General features: G+C 38.7%; 1 protein-coding gene across 1 annotated transcript in view; it reads left to right on the top strand.

Moving 5' to 3' along the window:
- LOC101156127 (mitogen-activated protein kinase kinase kinase 3) overlaps positions 1–22,087 on the top strand; it is a 39,691-nt gene that overhangs the window by 7,186 nt on the left and 10,418 nt on the right. The window contains exons 2-9 of the mRNA XM_004081282.4: positions 3,452–3,535; positions 3,928–3,972; positions 10,900–11,009; positions 13,220–13,257; positions 19,595–19,694; positions 20,432–20,545; positions 20,698–20,812; positions 21,296–21,429. Coding sequence (XP_004081330.2) covers positions 3,517–3,535; positions 3,928–3,972; positions 10,900–11,009; positions 13,220–13,257; positions 19,595–19,694; positions 20,432–20,545; positions 20,698–20,812; positions 21,296–21,429 — 675 coding nt within the window. The 5' untranslated portion in view covers positions 3,452–3,516. The remainder of the gene's footprint in view (positions 1–3,451; positions 3,536–3,927; positions 3,973–10,899; positions 11,010–13,219; positions 13,258–19,594; positions 19,695–20,431; positions 20,546–20,697; positions 20,813–21,295; positions 21,430–22,087) is intronic.

Raw genomic sequence — 22,087 nt, forward strand, 5'->3', positions numbered from 1 at the left:
GCCACTTCCTGTAACGATGACCTACATTAGCTACGTCTTTGTTTTGAGTGAAAACTCATCAGATTAAGTCTATAAAAGTAAAAAAAACTGTCATAAAGTTAATGGATTTCAGGATATTTTATATTATTTAAATATCCTGTAAAGAATTGAGGATAGTCTCCTTTTTTTCAACCTTTTACTTAACAAAAAACTGAGCGAAAATAATGTTTCAAAATGCCAAACCTCTTCCGTCACTGGCTGAAGCCACTCGTGCAGTTTGAGCCATTTTTCTAATAGATAATAAGCAGGTTCTCCTGCTAATGCAGCCGGACAAAAAGTCTGTCAGGACCAATTTCACCCTGGGCTTTGATGAAAATCAGGCAAACAGGGAAGCAGCTTTATCTGATCCTCCCCTCATCTTCCATTGCCCACGCTCCATGTGGGGCCGCTCCTCTGTGAGTCTTCAGTTTTGACTGTTTTTTTGTGTGCAGGCAGTTTAAACCCCACGAACCCCAACAACATATTTAACCTCTGAAACTATGACTTCTCTGGGAGTCCTCGAGTGACGTCAGGAATGAGATCATGCTGCTCCGGCAGCTGCAGAGCAGAAACAGAACTGCAATTCTCTTTAAGCCAGAAAAAAACGTGTTGTTTTGTCAGTACTTTTGAAAGCTTATCCCATAGAAATGGGGTTTTTTTCCAATCAACTTTTGCCCTGTAATTCACAATGTGACAGGTGAAGATGGCTCTGCTGGTTAAACATTAGCTAGGTTGACTCTTTTATTCAGCAGACAAAAAGGTGCTCCACAATTTTTGAAGCCCTTCTGGACGTGCGTCAGGTTTATGGCCTTTTTTTTTCTTTTTTTATAAAGCGCTCTTCCTACTGAGAACGTGTGGCTGCTGATCAACAAGAGCGGCTGGCGCTTTAGCATTTGATCTTCAACAAACGGGGCTGCCATGTTGTCCTCCTGCCAAGACGTGCGTGGAGAGTCAGGCTGGCCATCAGGGAGGCTGGTATCACGCGGCTGAACCACACGGGCCATCTGGTGATTCTCTGGCACGCTGCAGACTCCCCCCTGTTGGTGCGCGCATGTGCGGCAACAGACCGGACAGCGTGGCGTTGGAAACCACCTGTCTTGTCGCAGTTCGCCATGTCCCTCATGTGTGGTCAGCAGCATCATGGAGGCAGAGCTGCGGTGTTGCAGATCCCTTCAGTCTGAGGATGCTGCCCTTCATCAGATTTTCAATCGTTTTGATTTATTTTTGCCTTTTTTTCCCTCTCTAAATGACCATCCCTTGGGATTGGCGTGCGTGGGATGTTTGCGTTTGCAGCTCCTTTGGTACCTTTCGACTCTGCCCCTCAGGCTGTAAATTGCATAAGCAGCCATCTTTTATTGCTTTCATGAAATGATTTCAGGTTGAGCCAAAGACAGGAAGTGTTTGAGTGTCTGGAAACGGATTGAACCATAAAAGGTTCAGGGAAAATATTGATGTGGACTTTTTGGAAACTAGAAGAAATATGGCTTCTTTCTGTCCTTAACAGTTAAATGGGGTATATATTTACTTTTCTGTTTTTGTTATGACTTGTTTGTTTTTTTACATACATTTCAAAAATGCAAGATTCATTTTGATAAAAAGCATTTCACAGAGGCAAAACCGACTTATATTTGTATTTTAAAAATGTGGTTGTTTGTGTGTGTTGTGTTTTTGTAATGTAGTTAGCTTTTTTAGTAAAGTTTTTAGTTTGTCATGATTTTTAAAGAAAATCTCGATTCCTTCTTAGATTAAGTTTTACTTTCAGTTTTTTGTTCTAATCTATAAAATGTTGCTCTTGTTGTAAAATGTTTTAATTTTCTAGATTGTTGGTGTTTTTTTTATTATTATATTAGCTTTTTTTTTGCTCATTTCTTCTGTCTCTTTAATAGATCTTTTGCAGATAAGGCTTTACTTTGTGTCATTTCTCTTTGTCTCTGCTCTGCTTTGACTTTGAATGAGACGACGCAATTCATCAGGGTTCCGCGTGGTTTTCTTCACCGCAAAGTGAAACATGAAATACTGTCATAGCTGCAGAACTGAAGCCTTTCGCTGCAGAGCTGACATGGATGTCACTGCAGAAGCTGTGTCGCTCTTGTTTAGTAATAATTCATGAAAGCAACAACACAGCTGAAAGTGTGAAGATCAGGTGTTTGGTGTTTTTTTAATGTGTTCTTGTGGCCTTTTTCTCCTGATGAAGGACATGTATAAAGAAAATAGAGATTTAAATAGCATTTCTGGATTTTTATTTATTCAAATTGTCATGAAAAAGGTTTGAAAAAGATAGTTGTGACATAGAAAAGACGCTGGAGAGAGTGTAAACAGATGGGTGATAGGAAGTGGGGGTGGACTTGCTCCATGCCAATGGCGGAGAATTTCTTATAAACCAGAAACCTTTTTGTTTTGGTTAAAAACATAATACATAATTGAAAGACCACCAATCTATAACAACTAAATAACTTTGTACTGCAAGTTACACATTTGAATTTATTATCTGTGAAATCTCCCCAATGCTTTTCTGCAGGACACGCAGTGGTTGCATTGCCGAAAGGATCCACTGCAGCTTTCAATCCGTCCGATTTTTGCCCCTTTTATCTGTGACTTCATATCTTCAGATCAAACCTTTGTATGGTGTTTCATCGACACGCATAGAGACATATAAGGGCCTTTAATTGAAGCGGAGAATGCTGGGAGTAAAATGAGTCGTTGCGGCTGCATTGCAACACAGTGCTGCCTCTGTTTCTGCAGTTCCTCTTCTTTACTTTTTCATTACTCTACCCAAATACAAATCTTTCCCCCAGTATTTGGGTGGGAAATTATGTCATTGAAGCAAACAAATAGGACATTTTAGAAGTATGAAGAGATCTTTCTTTTTCTTTTTGCATTTACTGTACAGCAATCCCTTCCCTATAGTATGCAAACTACTTGACAACCTCAGGCATGGATTTTGAGAAGCTTAACATTTGCCATAAGCAGTACTTTAAAATTTTTTAGCTTTATTTAAAACAATTGAATAGTTTAAAATGAATTAATAGTTGTAAGTAATTTGTTTTGAGGCTTTTCTGATCCTTTTTGTTAGACCTTTAGACAACTTTTCTTGTGAAAAAGACAATTTAAACTCCCATCCTGCAGACTTGTGGCGTCTATCCGTCAACAAATGCGAGAAATTCCCTCACCGATGTTTTCCCGGCTTCAAAATGCTTTCCAAGCAGTCGCTTATGTTTCAGAGAAAGGACACGTCAATCTCAAGACAGAACAAGTTACGGAAAAAAAAAAATTAAACTTGCAACACAAATGGGGGGGGGGTGTATAAAGCGCTTTGTGTTAACGCAGCCACCTGTGTCCTGTTTTTCCGTGTTTTTGTGTATTCGCTAAAGGAAAATGGCACAATCTGGGATGTTGAAAACCTGTTTTTTTTCTTCTTCTTCTTTGCTCTCAGGGTGAAGCTTTGCTGTTCAGAGAGAAGTTGAGCTTTGTGCTCGAGTTCAGCAGGCCCACTTCCTGATGATGACAGTAAACATGGGTGAGTAGCATTAGAAAGCAGGGTGCTCTTTAGCAAAACATGTCACACTTCCTCTTGCACTAAACCATAGAACAAAACGTTAAATGTGGTGTGTTGTTGGTGAAAATAAATATTTTTCAAGCGTGCATCAGATTTCCCTTGTTATGATGAATTAGACGCTTTAAAACTTTTTTTTTTCCATGTTATTTCCTGTGAACAAGTTTAACAGTCAGAAAAGCCACAGACGCATACACAGTTTGTTCTCCATGCACAAGCTGTCAAATTATATTTTCCTCCACACTACATGCACATGTGGACGGACCTGAAGGTTTCAGATCCGGATCTTTTGACATGCTTTGCAAATAGAACAAAGTGCTGATCCAGAACTCTGTTTCTCTTTATTCCAACCGCAGATGACGGTCTCCAAAATGGACCCGGACAGCACAGAAACACACAAGGTAGAAAAACTTCTGCTGACCAAAATGTGTTGATTTAAAAAGAAAAACTGGCAAAGCATGAGCCAGTGCTTTAAAGATCCGGTGAAAAGTATGTTTTTGGTGTTTTTAAGGTGGTATTTTTCTCGTTGTGTAGAGAACATATATGCAGAAAATTAAGCTTTAAAGGCCCTATACCATGTTGTTCTTAAGACTTTTATTGTTAACAATAGCTATGTGTATGATAATATATTAGCTTTGACACATAAAAAACAAACAATTTTTTTAATTAAGTATGAGTTATTTTCCTACCCAGAAGTAAGACGACTGGATCTCTGAACCCAGAGTTGGCCTCGGCAGAATGTCTGCACGAGGCCGAAAAAACAAACAACACCTGAACTTTAACAAAAATGGATATACATTGTATGCATATAAAGGGAAAGCATTTAACCGATTACCGCCAGCTCCGTGGAGAAAGTGGGTGTGTGTGTTAGCCAGGGGGCGGTGTTGCTGACAGTGCAGACTCTTCCTGGAAGGGGCTGTTCTCCCTGGTCTACATCAGCTCTTGAGGATCTGCTTGTTTTCATGTATTGGTAGGGGATGGTGTTCAGAGCGCAGGTTTTTAGAGGAATAGTCAGAGATGGTGTTTCTTCTTTTTGTTAGGAATTAACAATATAAAAAAATGATTTTGCATGATATAGGACCTTTAAATTGTATTCCTAAGTATTCATTTATTCGAGTGGAGCAGATAAATAAATGTTGCTTGTCGTTTTGTTGCACCTGTAATGTTTGGTTGGGGGTGTGAGGGGCTGTAAGGTAGCGTGTGCAAACAGAAAGCTTTCAGTAACAGAGAGGGAAAGGGGGGCAGGATTGCTTAGTGCCAACGGTCCCACCCAGAACTCTGAGGCGGATTTACTATTGGCGCTCTGCAGAAACTATGTCCAAGTGGCTAAAAATAACCACTGTGATTGCTTTGAAAATAGCTTATGAGTATGGGACCTTAAGGTTAGCTTATGCAAAATTTGTGACAGAAACAAGCTATAAGACACTTTTCTTTTTTATATAACCAAAGCAATTCTGTTCAGCTTTTCCATAAATCTGCAAACTTTCCCATGTGAGTCGTGTAGTTCAGTGCCAGGAGAAGGAATGTCCCAGCATTCAGATATTAAATGGAAACACTGACTGACGAGGCTTTGAGCACAACCCATATGCAAACATTAATTGCACAACTCGGCTCACATCTGCCTCGCATTTCACCACAGGCACAGTGAAAGATTCACATGAATGGTTTTAGTATTATGCTTCCATTACAAGCAGAACGAGGTGTGTCCCCCTTTCAGCAAACACCGGCCCTTGCAGGAGCCTGCATTTAGGGTTTGTGTCGCCTGCTGTGTTTGCATGTGTCACAGACCGGGGCCCGTTCCTGCTGAACGGCACGTTTGGCTCTAGCTGCTCCTTCTGCTGGATGCCTTTGGCATGATGTGTCCCTCTCAGCGTCAGGAAATCCCCTCAATGTCTTCGTTCAGCCTGCCTCGCTCGCTCGCTCTCACTCGCCTCGAAAGGCTTGAAAGCTGCAGCCAAAGTCATTTATCCTGGAATGGTTCAATGTATCCTCTGGCTTTTGCTCTCAACTACCGGCCAACAAAGTGAGCAATAGTTTAAAGCAAGAAAGGGGGGGGCAAGCAGCAGACCCATGATGCAACGACTTGCAATCATGCTTTTCTGTGAGCTTCCTGGAATCCCCCCCTCCTTTTTTTTCTTTCTTTTTTTTTTGCTGTCACATTTCTCCATATTCTCCACAAGGCTAAACTAGTTACAGGTCTTAGAACTTGTTGCAATAACACAAAGTGTTGATCCTATAGATGTGGAAACCCTGATCTTTTAGAGGTCCTTCTGCTCGGTTGCGTCTGGCGGTGGCACACCAGCGCTGGCCGTTCGCCACCGCGTGGGTGGCGAAGCCTCAGCTGGGCAGCACAGACCTTAAGTGATGTAATATCTTATTTTGGAGACCTGCTCTGTGCAGCACCACGCGATTCCCACACTGCCCCTTTCACCAGCAACCCCCCCCCCCCCCACACACCTCCGTCTGCCATAGACTACAGTGCAGCCACTTGATGTGGAGCTTCTGTTTGTTTTGTATCCTTGAATGTGAGTGTTCTGAGCTCGTAGCGTGGCTGAAACACATCCTCTAGACAGGAAACACACAAGGTGACGATCATCAAGGACGTTTGGGGGTTTTGATGCGGAATAAATAGATTTTTTCTAGTTCCAATTAAGACATTTCTTAGCTGTTGAACTTTGGGGATGTCCCGTTTGGATACAATTATGATTTCATTTGCTTTTTATACCAGAAATGAGTCACAGACAAAAAATAAAAATATTTAGGTTGATGCAGGTTTATGAAATGAAGGAAGACCATAAGTAGTTGCACCCTTCCTTTAAAAATATGTTTAAAAGAATCAATGTCCACTTGTATTTTATGATCTAACCACAATGTCATTGTTGGAAAAAGAGAGTCTGGATCTTAAACGAATCAAAAATCCTTTACGTTTCTCGATTTGCAGAAATAAAGTGGTTTCTCCGGCTCTGCGTTCAGAATGGTGACAGTGATTCACTTCCTTCCTTCTTTTTTTCTTCTTGTTTTTTATTTTTACTTTTATAAAGACTCCCTTCTAAGGACAGTTACACATCCACCTCTGCTGACAACAAGTATTAAAACTCAACCCAGTGTCACTTCACAGTGTGTAACTTTCACACAAAACACACTGTGTCGTTTTGCATGTAAAAAAAAAAAATAAGGAAGTGGCCCAACTTGTATAAAAATTCATAAATGGAAACATGACAACTATTTGATGAAAAAGCTGCGCAGCAAAGACGTAACATGATGCCACCTTTCAGTGACGTGATGTTTGTGATTTAAAAACAGCTCCTCAGTTTACCAAGGCTGGATGTGTTCAAGTTCATTTGAAAGTGCAAAACTAAAACATCTAACACAAATTTTTTTAACTGTCTTTGTCAGGAAAAGAAGCAGCTTTTTGGGTCAATTTCTTTTCTAAATTCAAACTTTTAAATATAAAAGTTCCACCTTTAAGTTACATCAATAATGATGTGGTTCATTATTACAAAAATAATGTCTTAAAAAATTTAATATTTTTTTATTTAATTGAAATTTGTAGGTAGAAACTCCAATTTTTTATTATTATTATTATTTCAGCAGCTCCACAATACAAACTCCCTTAAATTTAAATAATTTCTATTCCAAAGTTTAAGTTTAAAATAAAAAAAGCATCCACGACATAATCGTTAGATTAGCATTAAACCCATTTGGATGATCGTATTTTTCTATTGAATCGCACATTATTGCCTTAGTCCCACCACATGTTAAACAAACTGTAACACAACACAAAAAAACACACAAAAGTCATAGTTGAAGTTAAATAAAAACATTCATAGCAACAGTCTCCTGTTTTCTCTACTCAATAAGTAGTTTTAGAAAAAAAACAACAGCAAAGGGGTTTGACTTCCACTCTTATGTAAATATGCAGATTGACCAAATACATTATTGTCATAATTAAAAAATAAATATAAAATAAAATACCAGTAAAGATCAAAGTGATGCATTTTTCTAGTGATGTCACATAATTGTAGTGATGGTTCCAAAATTTGATAATAATTCTGCAGTTTTTAGATATAATTGTGTTTGAAGACATGCAGCTGGGACTTTTCTTATCACTTTACGTGGTTTAGTATCTTTGTGAGTGAAGGCAGGATGACAGAGCATCTAGCTCATCCAAATCAGAATTCTGCTCATGGATCGGCTCATGTGCTTCATGTCAAGGTAAACGCCTGACGTAGAGGACAACCGTGTTTTAGGAACACTCGTCTGGGAGGAACTGTTGGATTTGTATTCAAAATGGGCAAAAATGTGCGTCATAGTTGTCCGGTTTTAACTGTCGCATCATGATGTCTGTTGGCTGTCAAATGTTTGAAAATTGGGTTATAAACTGTATTCTTCCAATTTAAACATATTTTCTTGAATTAGGTTGGCAAATGAAATTTAATAGAAGACGATACAGTCACGTTTGCGGAATGTAAACAATTTACAAACGCAAAGAGTGGTTTGTTTCTTTCTCACCTAACTGACCATGTAATTTATATGTGATCCCACTTTCATGTTCTTGCAAAGACATGAAGTTTCAGTTTGCAGTTGTCTTGGACACGTCTTTTGACCCCTTGGTGCCTATTGATGCAAACATGCATCAAACCACTTTGGCTCCAAAAATTTAGCATCTACACGAAAGCAAAAACACAAGTGATTCATAGCTGGGAATAAATGCAGGGGGTTAAAAAAAAGTAAATTACAGAAAACTAGAGTGTTGATAAATGCTGAGAAGGATTATGTTAAACAATGACTGATTGGATTAGTCTGCTTTTGACTGTCCAGGTACAAGTTTGTAAACATTATTAAACTGGGTAACAGTTTCAGCTAGATCATAAACTTTACTATCGTTATTTTCTTACATCACTGAATTTGAGAAAAACCTTAATCTAATATAATCCTCACCCCTGGATTGTCCCAATTTAGCATGTTCCAGTAACTGTAGGGTTCAAACTGATTTAAGGCAGAAATGATGGTTAAGAAGCCAAAAAAAAAAAACAGACTTTAAGGGGGTTCAGTACAAACCATTGACTATATATGAGAACTGAACTGAGTGACTCCTCCCCCTTGCATTCCAAGCAGGACCTGCTGGCTCCAAGAAACCAAAACATCAAATTTATCCGTGTAAGGAATTTTTATATGTGAGATTTGATATACAGGGTAATTTATGCACAATATGTACAAAAGATATTGAAACCAGAAGCATCTGTTTCATGATGTCAATTTGGCTCAAATTTTCTGGAATGATTTATATGGGAGGCTTTCATCAAAAAAACTCAATACTTACATTTTCATACTTTAACATTCAATTTGGGTATATCAAAACGAAAAAGTCAGTTTATTTTAAATAATTGTGTTACTTACTAATCACTGGCCACTGATGTCATCTGGCTCCATCATGGCAACGTCTATATCGCAACAGCAACAAAAAAAAGACAACTGAATTCACTTCATTTCGTTGGAGCCAAAAGTAAGCCATTTGCTTAACTCATCCATCTCTTTGACGTTCCCTTTGTGTTTTTCAATACTTTATTTCATATCTTCTTAAAGAGGCAGAATCAAAGAGTTTAGCAAAGGTTGAACAAGTAATTTTGGTGGTGCATTGTTAGTGGAAGTAAAAAAAAAAGCTGATTAGTTGGTATATTTACCTGGTCAGATGTGACTGGTTTACTTGTGTAAATATCTCTTTATTTTTGGCTTTAGATTGAAGTTCAACCATCTAATGATCTGAATTTTTAGAAAATATTAGTCTATGGTATTAGTCTTACTGTTAACATTAATATTAGTGGGGAGAATCCACAGGAAGCGGGCTCTATTCTCACCTCTCACTCTCAGGACCTCCCACAAACGTGTGAAAAGAGGGGCGTCTGTCTGGAAAAACCGCATGGCAGGGATGTAGGTAACAACTTCTCAGTGCGGCGTGTCCCTCATGAATCTTCTGTGTTAAACGAGATGAACTTAGACTCACTTTAAACAAGCAGGCGGTCCAAGTAAGTGAGACTCTGGAATGTCTCTGCAGCATGTCCAGCATTTAGAATCAACAGGAAAGATTTGCACCATGAATTAGTCATTGCTGTTTGCAATTTATTGCACATGTCGGGGTGTTATTCCTTAAAGCCTCTTCATTCCCCCGGGGCTGTAGAAACAGAAACGGACTACTTTAGAGCAACCTTGTTTTTTTTTTTTTTTACTTTGTAAAGCAAACTGGAAAATATTGGAAATAGGAGGATCAGACTGTTATTGGACTGTCTCAAAGCATCATTTACTTCCTGTGAATGTCAGTTATGAGGACACATCTGCAAACTTGTGCCTGTAAATGGGGTACCCTGCCACCCAGAGAAGAACCCGGTGACCCGGTCTGCTGCCAGCTAACAGAAGGAAGAAGATCAAATGGCTTCACACAGCCTTTTTCTCTTCCGTGCATTGCTGGTCATTCCAGCAGCAAACCAGACATTCCCAGTGGTCTTTCACTCAGACGGATCAAGTTTGATTTAAAGAATGCGGTTTTTCCTGCGACTGCTGTTTGTGTTGCACGCTCCTCGCCTGGACTCTGAGAGTACGTCCGTGGAAATGTTCCCATCAACCCGTCACAGACTGAGGTCAACGACCTCTTCTTTTTATTGTAAGCAAAGCACTTAGATAATTGAGCCCATTAAGGCCTTTTGATATGATAATTTTGGACACGCGCGTCATGCACGTTGGCTGTTTTACATGCGAGAGTTCAAATGCGGCAGGAGAGGAGTGAAAATGGAAACGGATGCTGCTCTGGAATCTCCTCTTCCTCCGTGTACTAAAGAAATCCTGAAACGAACACCTGACAATCTGAAAAAAAAATTTAAAAAGTCAGTGCCACTTTCAGGCACTTTTATTTACATTTCTATTTAAAAAAAAGCAGGCTATCCCTTCTGAACTTTATTCCTAAAGTTTTTCTGCAGAAATGTGAGCTTAAATATTGATATTCCTAATGACCAAGCTCCAAGCAGTAGACGCACCTCCTCCACCTCCTCTAACTGTTCCTTAGATTTAGCATGCAGAACGCAAACTTTCAGCAGTTTTACTGTCACACTGTTAAACATCTTTTCCATAATTCTTTTCAATATTACTGTTTACTTTTATAATTAAAATAAATACAATTGGACCATCATCAAATCTACTGTCTAATGTGATTCATCCAACTGATGAAATTCAAGTCTTTGTGGAAACAGATGAATCCCAGGTTGAGATTTTTTATTTTATTTTAATGGAATCCCTTTTTAACAAGTATGTGTGCAATCTTTTTTTTTTTTTTTTAGATGACGAGGAAGCGCTGAACTCCATCATGAAGGACCTGGCCGCTCTGGGCCGCTGCTACAGTCAGCACAACAGCCACAAGCCCAAGATCAGGAGTTTGCTCTACAAGCAGGTACAAACAGCTTGATCCACCCTGAGACTGCTTTTCCACCAACTGTCAATGAAATCAATGTGTGACTAAAACATACTTCTTAAAGGATTCAAGTGTTGATTTGCAGAAATGGCTCATTGGTAAACTCAAAGAATGCTGGATCCATTTTAAGTTCGTGTGACATGTCTGCTTTGTAATTTGCCATAATAAGACGTCCAGACTGGCAAACAGGAAAATTCCAAATGAGTCATCTGTGCTGCAGTTTAAGTGGGTTAACCATTTCTCACCAGTGATTTGGAGAAACTACAAGATAAATAGAGAATGCACTACGTTTGCCTTGTTTCTCTGCAGATTTGACTTAAGACTCAAGCTAACTAATAGGTTGTGCTAACCTATTAGTTTGCCTGATGGTAAATGATATCAATAATCTTCTTTTCTAAAGCCTTTCAACAAACTTTTTTTGTGCGGGTGCAGCCAAATTCTGACAATTAGACCTCTTTTTTTATGAAATAATCTGGTTGAAATGTAAATATTAGTTAAACAGTACAGTTTACTGCAGATCCTACACCCAAATAATGTTATAGTATACCCTCAGCTGAGTTCAAGCTCAAACAAAGACAGTGATATATTTGTGTTTTAGTCAGTGTTCTTCAGTGTCTTAACTCCACCTCACCGTACTGTGTGGGTCATGGTGTTTGGGCAAATCTAAAAATGTAAAGTCACAAGAAAACGTTCATATTTCTTCAGTGTGAGGCGCAATGCTTTCATGCAAAATGTAAACATAAGGGAGGTTTTTGCAGAGATGGTGGGAAAAAAAAAAACTAACGCAATGTTTGCGTCCTACGAGGTTGGAAATCCAGAAATGTTTTTTAGGCCTTGGCTTAGACATTTAAGAACTAAATCTCTGCTCACCTTGCAAGTTTTTGCGTCTTCGCTGCAATTATTTTGACAATTTTTAGACCCTTTTGCTCTGGAAACAGTTACCACAGAGTGAGAAACTCCTCAATGCCATCTAGTTTGGTTGTGTGTCATGTTATCATGCATGTTTGAATGCACAATTGCTTTTCACTCGCTCATCATCACTCATGTTTTGTGAGTCGTGTCTGAGATATTTAGTTTTTACCCTCAAATGTTTTTACGTCTGCTGTAGAAAACCTTGGGTCGTCTCACGCACAGTTCTATAAGGAATAAAAACAATTATCTTTAAAAAAACAAATGTTGTCGTTAATTTTGCGAAAATCAAAAAATGTGCCAAAACAATCAGATTTGGACCATTTATCCACTGTAAAAATATGTTTCAAAACCGCGCGGTTTAATTGAACTGCACCATTGAAACAGGTCAAAAAGTGTCCACAGATTTAGGAAAATGCCAAAGTTTTACGATCACCCTCATTGTTAATAACTTCATTTTAGGCTTTCACAGCGGCCTCCTTTTACTGTTAATGTCCTTTGCAGTTTGCACAGATCATCTCAGCTCCTTTATAAAAATCCTCTTGGACTCGTGCTGTCAAAGTCAGGGAAAGGTTTTGCTTCTGATGAGACACAAAGCAGCTTATTCTAACTGCAGTTTACCTAATACTAGCAGAGGCTGTTTTCATCCTAACACAATCGTCAAATGAGGGTGTTTGGAAACCACACTCCAGTATTGGTGCCGACTTTGATCGGTTTAAAAGCGACTAATTTTTTAAAAAGCGTATCTTTCTTGTTTGATATTAGTTCTCCGATCGTTTATTCCCCTCAGTCATCTCCGTTCGCTCTCAGAAGTTGTTCCCTGTCCGTGGAATGATAATTGGCAAATCCTCTTAAAGCAGCAGTGTTTATGATGAGGCATAAACAAACACAGAGGAGCAGAGAGAGTTTCCGCTCGGATGGCCTCCTTCCTCTGTGAGCTGGGCTTGAACCCCCCACTTTTCATCCAATCTCTATCACTGATATGATGACAGTTTATCACAGTGACCTCATGCAGACTTACAGGCTCCTCTAGATTCCTGCTCGCTTCGGTAATGACTTAGAACAGAAGACATAAGTTGTGTCATGTCATCCCTGGAGTGAATTTGTAGGATAAAGTTGTTTTTGAGCTTCAAAATGAAGAAACATCAAAATGAAATGAGTAGTTTTATATTGGTTTCTGTCGCTTATGCTTGAGCTCATCAAATCCCAGGCCTGAACATGAATCATTTCAACTTTCCATTTCCATAACTCCCCTCTGTTGTTCTTGTTTCTCTCAACAGGATTTAAGAGTCAAGCTGGAGCATGAGAGAGAAAAACGGTACGTTGGAACCTCTGCGTTGTTTTTTCAACTCCTGTGTCCAAGCCGTAACTGTGTCGTTCGGATCTTCTTTGTTTTGATTTGCCATCCCTGGGATTTTGTGTCTTTGGTAGGAAATCAGTTACATGCCAGAGTGGCATAAAGAGAGGGAAAATTCAGCTTTTGCATTGAGCTGAAGCCTTAAGTTTTAGACTTGCTTTAAGGGGAGTGGGGACTGAAAAAAGCAATGAGCTGGAGAACAAATTGGTCAAATGTAGCTTTACAGTCCCTCTCCCATCGTCTTTTGATCTATTTTAAAAGCTTTTCAAGTGGTCTTTAAGTTATGATAATGCTGAAAACAAACGTACATGGATCTAGTTGTCTACAACTGGATGCGTCAGAATGGAGCAGAGCAGGGAGCCAGTGGCTCGCCGATTATTGTTTGTACGTAACAACTACCGTACAAGCTTTTTTAATCTGTATTTTTTCGTCTGCTCATGATTTGACCCCAATTTGAATAAAAAAATATTCAGAAACACAGGTTTAGTATTAATTTTATTTATACATGTCCTCCATCATAATAAAAGTGCTACAAGAACATGTTGAAAACACTATTTTCATTGGAGTGGCTCTTTAACTCTTTGTATATATTTGTTTTATTTTTTTTGTTTTCTCTCCACGTTACATCTGTAACCTCGCTGCCATCTTTAAAAAGAGAATCCCAACTGGGCACAAGATGTCTATTTGATAGCTAATAGACATATACCCTCCTCAGAACCATCATCCACGTCCTCTTTAAGGGACAGTTGTTTTTGGATTATGTTATTTGACTAATTAGAAGTAGACCTGGCCTGCCTAAATAAGGACATCCTGGCTTTTTCCAGTGTGGGTTTTAGTGGGATTATGGGAAGTTGGGTTTCCTGGGGAGGAAAAACTGAGACTACAGAGATCGTAAATTAATGTTCTGGTTTTCAGACAACTCTATTTAATTAGATTTTAATTAGATTTGTTTATTAATGCCACGAATGGGACATTTCCTTGTCACAGTAGAATTGGGGTTTGGCACAAGTATGTACAGACAGTAATTAACAAAATATACATTTTAGAAAGAATATTTACAAAAATAACAGTGTTCTGAAATAATAAACAGGGAAAGAGATGTGCAGGAATATAGAGTCATCTGTATTTGCATTTTTTGTACAGTGGAATAAAAAAACTAAAAGTAAACTATAAAAACTATTTGCTTAGGCTGAGGTTGAACAGCCTGATGGCAGCTGGGATGAAGGACCTGCGGTATTTGTTATTCTAATAGAGTTCTATTTATTTTTTACTCTATTAGAGGTCTACCAATAGTGTTCTGAAAGACAATTGCATATAGAGGTCTCCCACACACCTACTTGACTTGTATCTTGGGATGTTTTTTGACTAGACTACAATCTAAAACATTTACCTACATTAACATTTTTATCAAAAGTTTGAAAGATGGCCTCTAAAGCACACAATACGACCATTAATATTTTAGATGTACTTTATCACATTTAATCAACCCCGTTTAATAAACTTTAACCCTCCTTGAGAAAAATGGTGACTTGTTTACAGCGCACAAAGCATGATGGGACGCAATTAGCTGTAAGAAAGTCGTCTGATAGAGAGCTCAAATACGATGACTCTATGAATCGATGTCTATAGGATGCATAATGCATATCTATAGCTGTAAACATCAACATAGCCATGATTTAGATATCTAATAGATGTGTCTGTGCATGCTGGGTTGATAGAGGAAAAGCATGGAGACAATCTTCTAAGAAACTTAAAAACTTGTTGTGGCTATAGGAGCTTTTTTTTAAAAAAAGGCAGAAACAGAGTGTAAATAGAACATAATTAAGAATGGAGGGAACATTTTGTTCATGCTGCTCCTGGGGGTCATTGTTTTGTGTTTGGGTTCCCTAAAAGGTCATTTATTCTTACTTTAGAAGCATAGTTGATGTACTAAAACAAAGTCCTTTTAAGTGAGAATTTAGAGAGAAGAATAATCAGTGGTGTGAAAGTTTTTTTTCTTATTTTTTACATGCAGAAATGTGTCATAGCTAGCTATGAATTTTGGCCCTTTCTTTGCAAAATTGTTGATGTTTTAAAAGCATGAAGCCGCCTTTTTGAGATCATGCTACACCATCTTGGAAAGATGGTTTTTCTCCATCCATTCTCCATTATTTTTCTCCCAAGACTAATAAACACTTTTATCTTGGGTCTTAACGATTCATTTCAACAACAATTCGATTCATATCATTATTTGTGGTTGGCGATATGATTCCTACGTTTTTGGTTCATTTTGAACGATCCGATTGACTGACCTAAAATCGATCCAGGACAGCTTTAGCCAAAAATTCAACCAGTGTGACTAAAAATACCTGGGCACTGATCAGCGCAGCTGAGGTTTCCTACATTCCAAGATAGTCAAGTGTAAATTAAATATGTGTACAAGTAAACAAGAATTAATGGCAAATCCATTCTCTTATTGTTTCCTTAAGTTCAGCCAACTGTTGTTTTTCCATATCAGCGGAACATTTTTTTTACTGACATCATGTTTGTTGTTTGTAATGATGGTACTCCGAATTTTCCAGTATTGATATAATCTGTTTGTCATTTTGAAACAATTTTCTAATGGGATCTGGTTGGGTCCTATGAATGTAAATCAATTAAGTCAATTAATCAGGTAAAGAAAGGAGAAATTATGAAGGGGGCAAAAGCGTTTGAACACCACTGTGTATTCTCCTCTTCTACTTGTTTCCATTCATTTCTGTTTAGGGTATGTTAAATTTGTTTGTTTAAGCAAATACATTTTCCAATCTTGCCCTGCCATTTCTATTTTTAGTTTGCTATCATTTTAGCGCTTTACTGTAGGCAAAGTGGTGACACATGCCTTCAGATGTTGTTTGTTTGTAGTTTGTCTCCTCTTTTTCTTTTTGGTTTTGTGCTTCTTTATGACTTCCTTACCTGCCCTGATCTTTCTCCGAGTGATCTGCAGTCTTCTCTGGTCTTCAAAAAGTTAATTTTTTCATCTGAAATGCAACAAAAAGCCTGAGATTGAGCAGCAGGTGTGCTATCGCTTCAAAGGACACAACAGTTTTGTGTAACCTTGCCTGCAATGTTCAGCCTCCCCTCCATTTTCTTGCAAAACAACTTATAAATATATGATTTGCTTCAATCTGGAAAATAAAACACTATTTATTGAATTTAATTTTCTAAGAATCATGTGGGAGCAGAGGAGGAGAAGCTCTTATTTTCCACTCCAAACAAGCTCTCAGCGGGGAAAATGAGAAATGCAGTGTGGTCTGTTACAGCGGAGAAACACTGGGGCTAAAAAGAAACCAGAACCTGCGAGTAATTGCTTTCATTTGCCAAACTATAGAGCAGAGGAGCAGGCATTGGCTGAGTGATTAGAAAGCCACAGGCGGACAGGAGCGAGGAAAAGGAGGAAAACGGCGAGTTTCAGCTTCACATGGAGTCTCTCCAGCTTTTCAGGCTCCTAATTGGCTGCTTCTCCTGCGGAAGAGACACGTTTTTCGTGTTCCTGTCTGCGTTTCTGTCTGCTCCCACTTTTTTCCATCTGACAGTTTTCTTTCTCTTGTCTCTTTACTATCAGTTCACACTCATTCTTATCTTTTGTGGTTCACATTCTCAGATTATGCTCGGCTCTCTGGGTAAACTATGAGTAGCACATTGTATTAGCAGCGTGAGGCCAGTTTTTATCTAAGAGGTTTGTGTCGACTTTGAAAAAATAAATTCTTTGGAGCTGATGTTACAGATTTGAACAGCACTTAGGTGCTTTTAACATCCATTTATTAAAGCTTTAAAAAAAATTGGTTTGAATCAGAATCAGAATCAGAATCACTTTATTTGCCAAGTACAGCGCATGTACAGGGAATTTGACTTCGGTTACTTGTGCTCTCGTGCAAACTAGCAAGGTAGAAGGATAAATAATAAAGGGATAAATAATATGAAAGAAGGTAAGTGTAAGGTAGCTGTATGAATAAATAAACATAACTGAATAAGGAAATAGATTGAAATAACAAGACAAAAAGATAAAAAAATAAAAAATGAAAAAATGCAGAAGCAGTAATTCCAGTTGGACAGTTTATGTGATTGTGATTGAATGAATTTAAATATTGCACAAACTATATATGAAACAGAATAATCCCTTAAATTTAACAAAATGCACCCTGAAGTTGCAGAATAAACCTTTGTTGATATTTAAGAATTAAATAAAGTTATACTTTAATTATTTGCATTTATTCTTGAAACCTTAGCACAAGTACCTGTTCGTTTTCCTTCAAGCCAATATAATAATTGGTTTTCTGTTACTGTATATCTAAGGTGCTTCCAAGTTATGAACAAATAGGGAATCCCCGAGTCAGGATAATTGGCTTGTCTCTTTGGAATAGAGTCAAACTGTAAAGCCTCGCTTGAGTCATTGGCGAGCAGTGATGGTTTAGGTCAGGGCAGAGAAAGCAGCTGTGTGCACGGACAGCTTGGAGAGTTGTGCAAAAAAAAGAAAATACTTAATCAAATTATTACAATAATATGAATTTGTCACAGCAAATGTCGCCTAGCAGGCCACTTCACCGGGTCTGGAGTAACGGTCAGATATTCTCACTCAGAGCTGTTCCAAGTTTAAAAGGAGAATTTGGCATAATGAGGATGTATTTCCTTGTTTTTAGGTTAAAGAAAAACAGGAGAAGAAACCTGTGGAACATGAAAGAATGCACAGAGCTAAATTACACGTCAAAGAACCTGGGCATTTAATACAACATCTAAAAAATGTGAAAATGTGTTCTGTTTTCTACTTTTTTCAGTTTCTTCTACTCATGAATAGATCTTCAGAAAAATGAACCTTAAGTCTGAAAAGTTATAAATGGGAAATTTAATTAAAATTAATTGGAAAAAATTTGATTTTTGTTCTGATATCAAATAGAAAAATGTATTTTGGTGCAATTCAGAGACTTATACAAAATTTTGGAGCTTCTTCTGTTCCTAATGAGGAGACATGACTTCCTCTCCACACAGCAGGTGCATTCCAACGCTGAGAATTAGAAACATTTAACTTCTTTTAAGCCACATAGTTTTAGTTTACTCCCAGAGGACCACGCACAAAAGCATTTATCTCCCAAAAAGAGATGTTTTGCATGATAGAAAAGGAAACTGCCTCTTCAGGATATCATTTTTTGGTCCAAAGCTGAGCAGGAAAATGAAGGAGACTAAGCTTTTTTTTTCTGTCTGGGTTTGTGTCCTCATGCTTGCTTACATGTAGAGGAAGGAAAGTCATGTCTGTTGGAGCAGCATCCTCTTATTTTTTTTTCCTACCCCTCCTCCACATCCCTCCAGCTCTTTATCGCTCTCATGATCACTGAATCTAAACAGAGACGAAGAGCATTTAGCCGCGTCGCTGCTCGCCTCTGATCTGCAGAAGTCTCTTTTCCCAGAATCCTCTCCTTAAACGAGGGGGGGGGGGGGGGGCATTGAAGAGTCATTAAGATGGGCCCAGCTTCGGCCTCTTGATGAGGAAGCGATGGGATAAAAACAAACCCCATCGGTTATCAGAATACTATAATGAGAGAGCAGATTCTTCAAAAGCAGCAAGTGGGGCGGGCTTATTCGAAGAGAAGAGGCAGGGAAACACTGGAGGGAATCTCTGCCTTTATTTTCTCAGGCTGTCTCCTTTATTTTCTCTGTGCCGATTTGTAAATATCTCCATGTCCCTGTATCTCTCACTTTGTCATTCTTTAAAAGAGGAGGGAAAGACACACATCCTGCCTCTTTTGCTGCCGCTCCAGATTTTTCTTCCCCCCCCTCTTTCCTCTCAGGAAGTTTCCCATCTGCCTTTGTGCTGGCTTAGTGGAGAGGCCCAGTGTTGAAACAGAGGCTGATGCACACAGCGATTGGGAAGCACACTCATGCATGTAAAGTTTTACAAACATACAAGTCCACATATAGTCCCTCAAGCCCCGACCGATAAGCTCAGACTCAGACGGATCAAATGTGCACAGAGCAGCTTTCTCCACAGTAGATAAAAACTCGCCATTTGCATCCATGAGTTTCTTTTCGATTATTCCTCTCTTAACTGCTCCTTGACCCAGCTGACCCGAGTATTTTTCCTCTCGTTGCCACGGAAACAAAGCCATAAAGTAACAGAGAAATGCATCACATTCTGGTTATGCAATCCAAGCAAATGTGAGAAAACCAGTATGATGGGGAAAACAAAGCCTCTTTTCATATCTGTGACTAAGAGAGCAGCCGACGGCCACAAAGTAAACATGGTTCTTTGATCTCTCACCCTCCGGTCTTTCTTCACTTTTTCTAGAATCATCCCTTTTCAGAGGCCGTTGAAGATCAAGGAGCTGCTGCAGAAAGTCACTGAGGCCTTTGGCCAGCAGATGGACATGTTTTTTTTGGAAAAAGAGGTATGTATTTAGAGATTCTTCCAAAACTATTGTATTAAATATTGCAGAAATAAAGTATTTTTCCAACCTTCTGGTTTTGGTGCCTTTTATTTACCAGACCGCTGACAAAATGCAACCATTGAGTTATCGTCCAGCCATATTTACATTTTTGATAGCAAAAGAAATTAAAAAAAACAACAATCTTGGATTAAAATGGTTTCTTAAAAAGCATAAATTGAGCTGGAATATTTTTGAAACTTTTGAAAAGTTGTATTTTTGAGTACATTTATTGACCCTTTTGGTGCACAAAGATGTAAATTCTTTGGAGAAAGAAAAAAAAAAAAGATTAATTGTACTGAGTCTTAACAGCATTTCCATTTAAGCTTTTAAAACCGAGCTAAAAATTAACTATTGATTTAATAAACACTGATACATTCCAAGCATTGACCTGCTGTTAACTTCTACAGTGTGGCCTTTTTGCAGTTTTTCCCGCCCACTATAAAAAAGAAAAATCCTGTTTAACAAGCATCACTTTTAAAACAAAAGCAAACTGTAGAGTAAGAAATGTTGTGGCCTTTTGCAGTTTTCCTAGCCAGTTTCACAAGCATTGCTGTGATGAAACAATAAAAGCATGAGGAAAATCTAAAGAATTTTTTGTTTTTATCCCAGAAATGACCTTCACCGCCCCTTTAAGGCATTTAAACATGATTATTAATTGACTTTTGAAAGATCTTGTTTCGGTGTTCTTGCCTCTTTAGTTGGTATTACCTTTAAAGACGCAGGAGGACCTGGACCAGGCGGTTCTGGCGGGTAGCAGTTCTGTGACCAACGGGCTCCTCAGGATACTGCTTAAAACCCCGCAAAACAATCATGTGAGTTCCAGTGATGCCTGTAACCCTGGTAACGTTGGCAAAAGTCCTGTTTTACTTGAGTCTGTTCTGCTAAAATCAACAAGAGTACTTTCTCCTCTAACAGGGCTGAGTCAACACAACGCCGTTCTCATTCTTGAATGTTTTCATTGCAGTATCTACAGGTGAACAGCAGGGACAAACAGAGCGAGATGAAGTCATCGCGGTCATTAGGAGATTTGAAGGGCTCTTTGCTCAAGAGCTCGGAGAGGGTCCGCAAACACTCGACAGGTGAGCCGGCTCGCCACCTCTGCTGCATCAAACACGTTCGCATCTCAAGTCTCTACACCAACAAACGAGCAGGAACCTCTGAAATTCCAAGAAACTTTGTTGTTTCTTTCCATCACGGTCAGAGAAGTTGGGGACGTTTTATCGTCTTGTTTGGTATTTAGGAGTTTGAAAGTTGTTTTGCATGGCAGAAGGCAGGTCACATAAATGACTGAAGGGGGAAATAAACTAAACCGTGAAGGAAATAAAGATTTAACTTTACCTTTTTGCTGTTATTGGGAGTTCTTATACATGGTGGCCTCTCTGCCCTTTTTCTGAGGTTCCCTCTTGCTCAGCCTTTTTTCTCATGACAAGGGCAAGCGCTCGTTGGCTGCCTCAGCTCAGCCAAAGCGTTTTGTCACAGTAATTGAGGTGAGAAGTGGCAGTGGACTCGTACCCACCAATGACTCATTTCTTTTCATCTTTCCATTGCGGTTTCTGTCCCAGGTTCCATGCACACCGGCCGCACGTCGCCTCCTCCGGGCAGCGTCCCTGAAGAGCAGCAGCAGATCGCCCGGCAGGGCTCCTACACCAGCATTCACAGCGAGGGGGAGTTCATCCCAGAAAACCCGGACCAGAATGTAAGAGCTCACGATCAACAAAAAACAAAAAGGAATTCTGAGTCTAGTCATTTTTTGACATATTTTAAGATCTTTCACCTTAACTTTCTACTCAGACAAAACTGCTAATGTCATCTAAAAAACATGTCAGTTTCACTTCAAATTCTACAATACTACAAATGAATTCAATTAAGACAATACTTTGACTTCAGGATCTGTACTGTAGAGTGATTAAAAGAAGATCTTACATTTCCATTTAGTTTTTTTTTTCAGTCAATTTAAGATAACTTTTGTCAAGCCTCCTGATGAAATGGATTAAAAAAAATATGGCTCCTAGTTGGGCTGTAACGATTCATTTCGAAAACAATTGGATTCATATCATAATTTGTGGTTGACGATTACGCTTTATAGTTAAACCACATCGTCAACCACAAATTCCCATTTTAGTTTCATAAAGTTCATAATTAACAACTTGTCTCAGACAGATCAATCGTAGGACTATAAATCAATTAGCTCGATTAATCATTACAGCCCTTGCTCCTACTTATGAAATTGACTTTTTCAGCTCACTCAAAAAAGTCTTTCTCTTTTATTGTGGAATGTAGATTTGGCTAACTATTCAGAATCCTGCTTCAATTGTTCTAATATTTCAGGATATGTTTTTTCAGCCGGTAAATGA

Source organism: Oryzias latipes, chromosome 20, assembly GCF_002234675.1.
Source record: "Oryzias latipes chromosome 20, ASM223467v1".
In the NCBI taxonomy this organism is placed as follows: Eukaryota; Metazoa; Chordata; class Actinopteri; order Beloniformes; family Adrianichthyidae; genus Oryzias; species Oryzias latipes.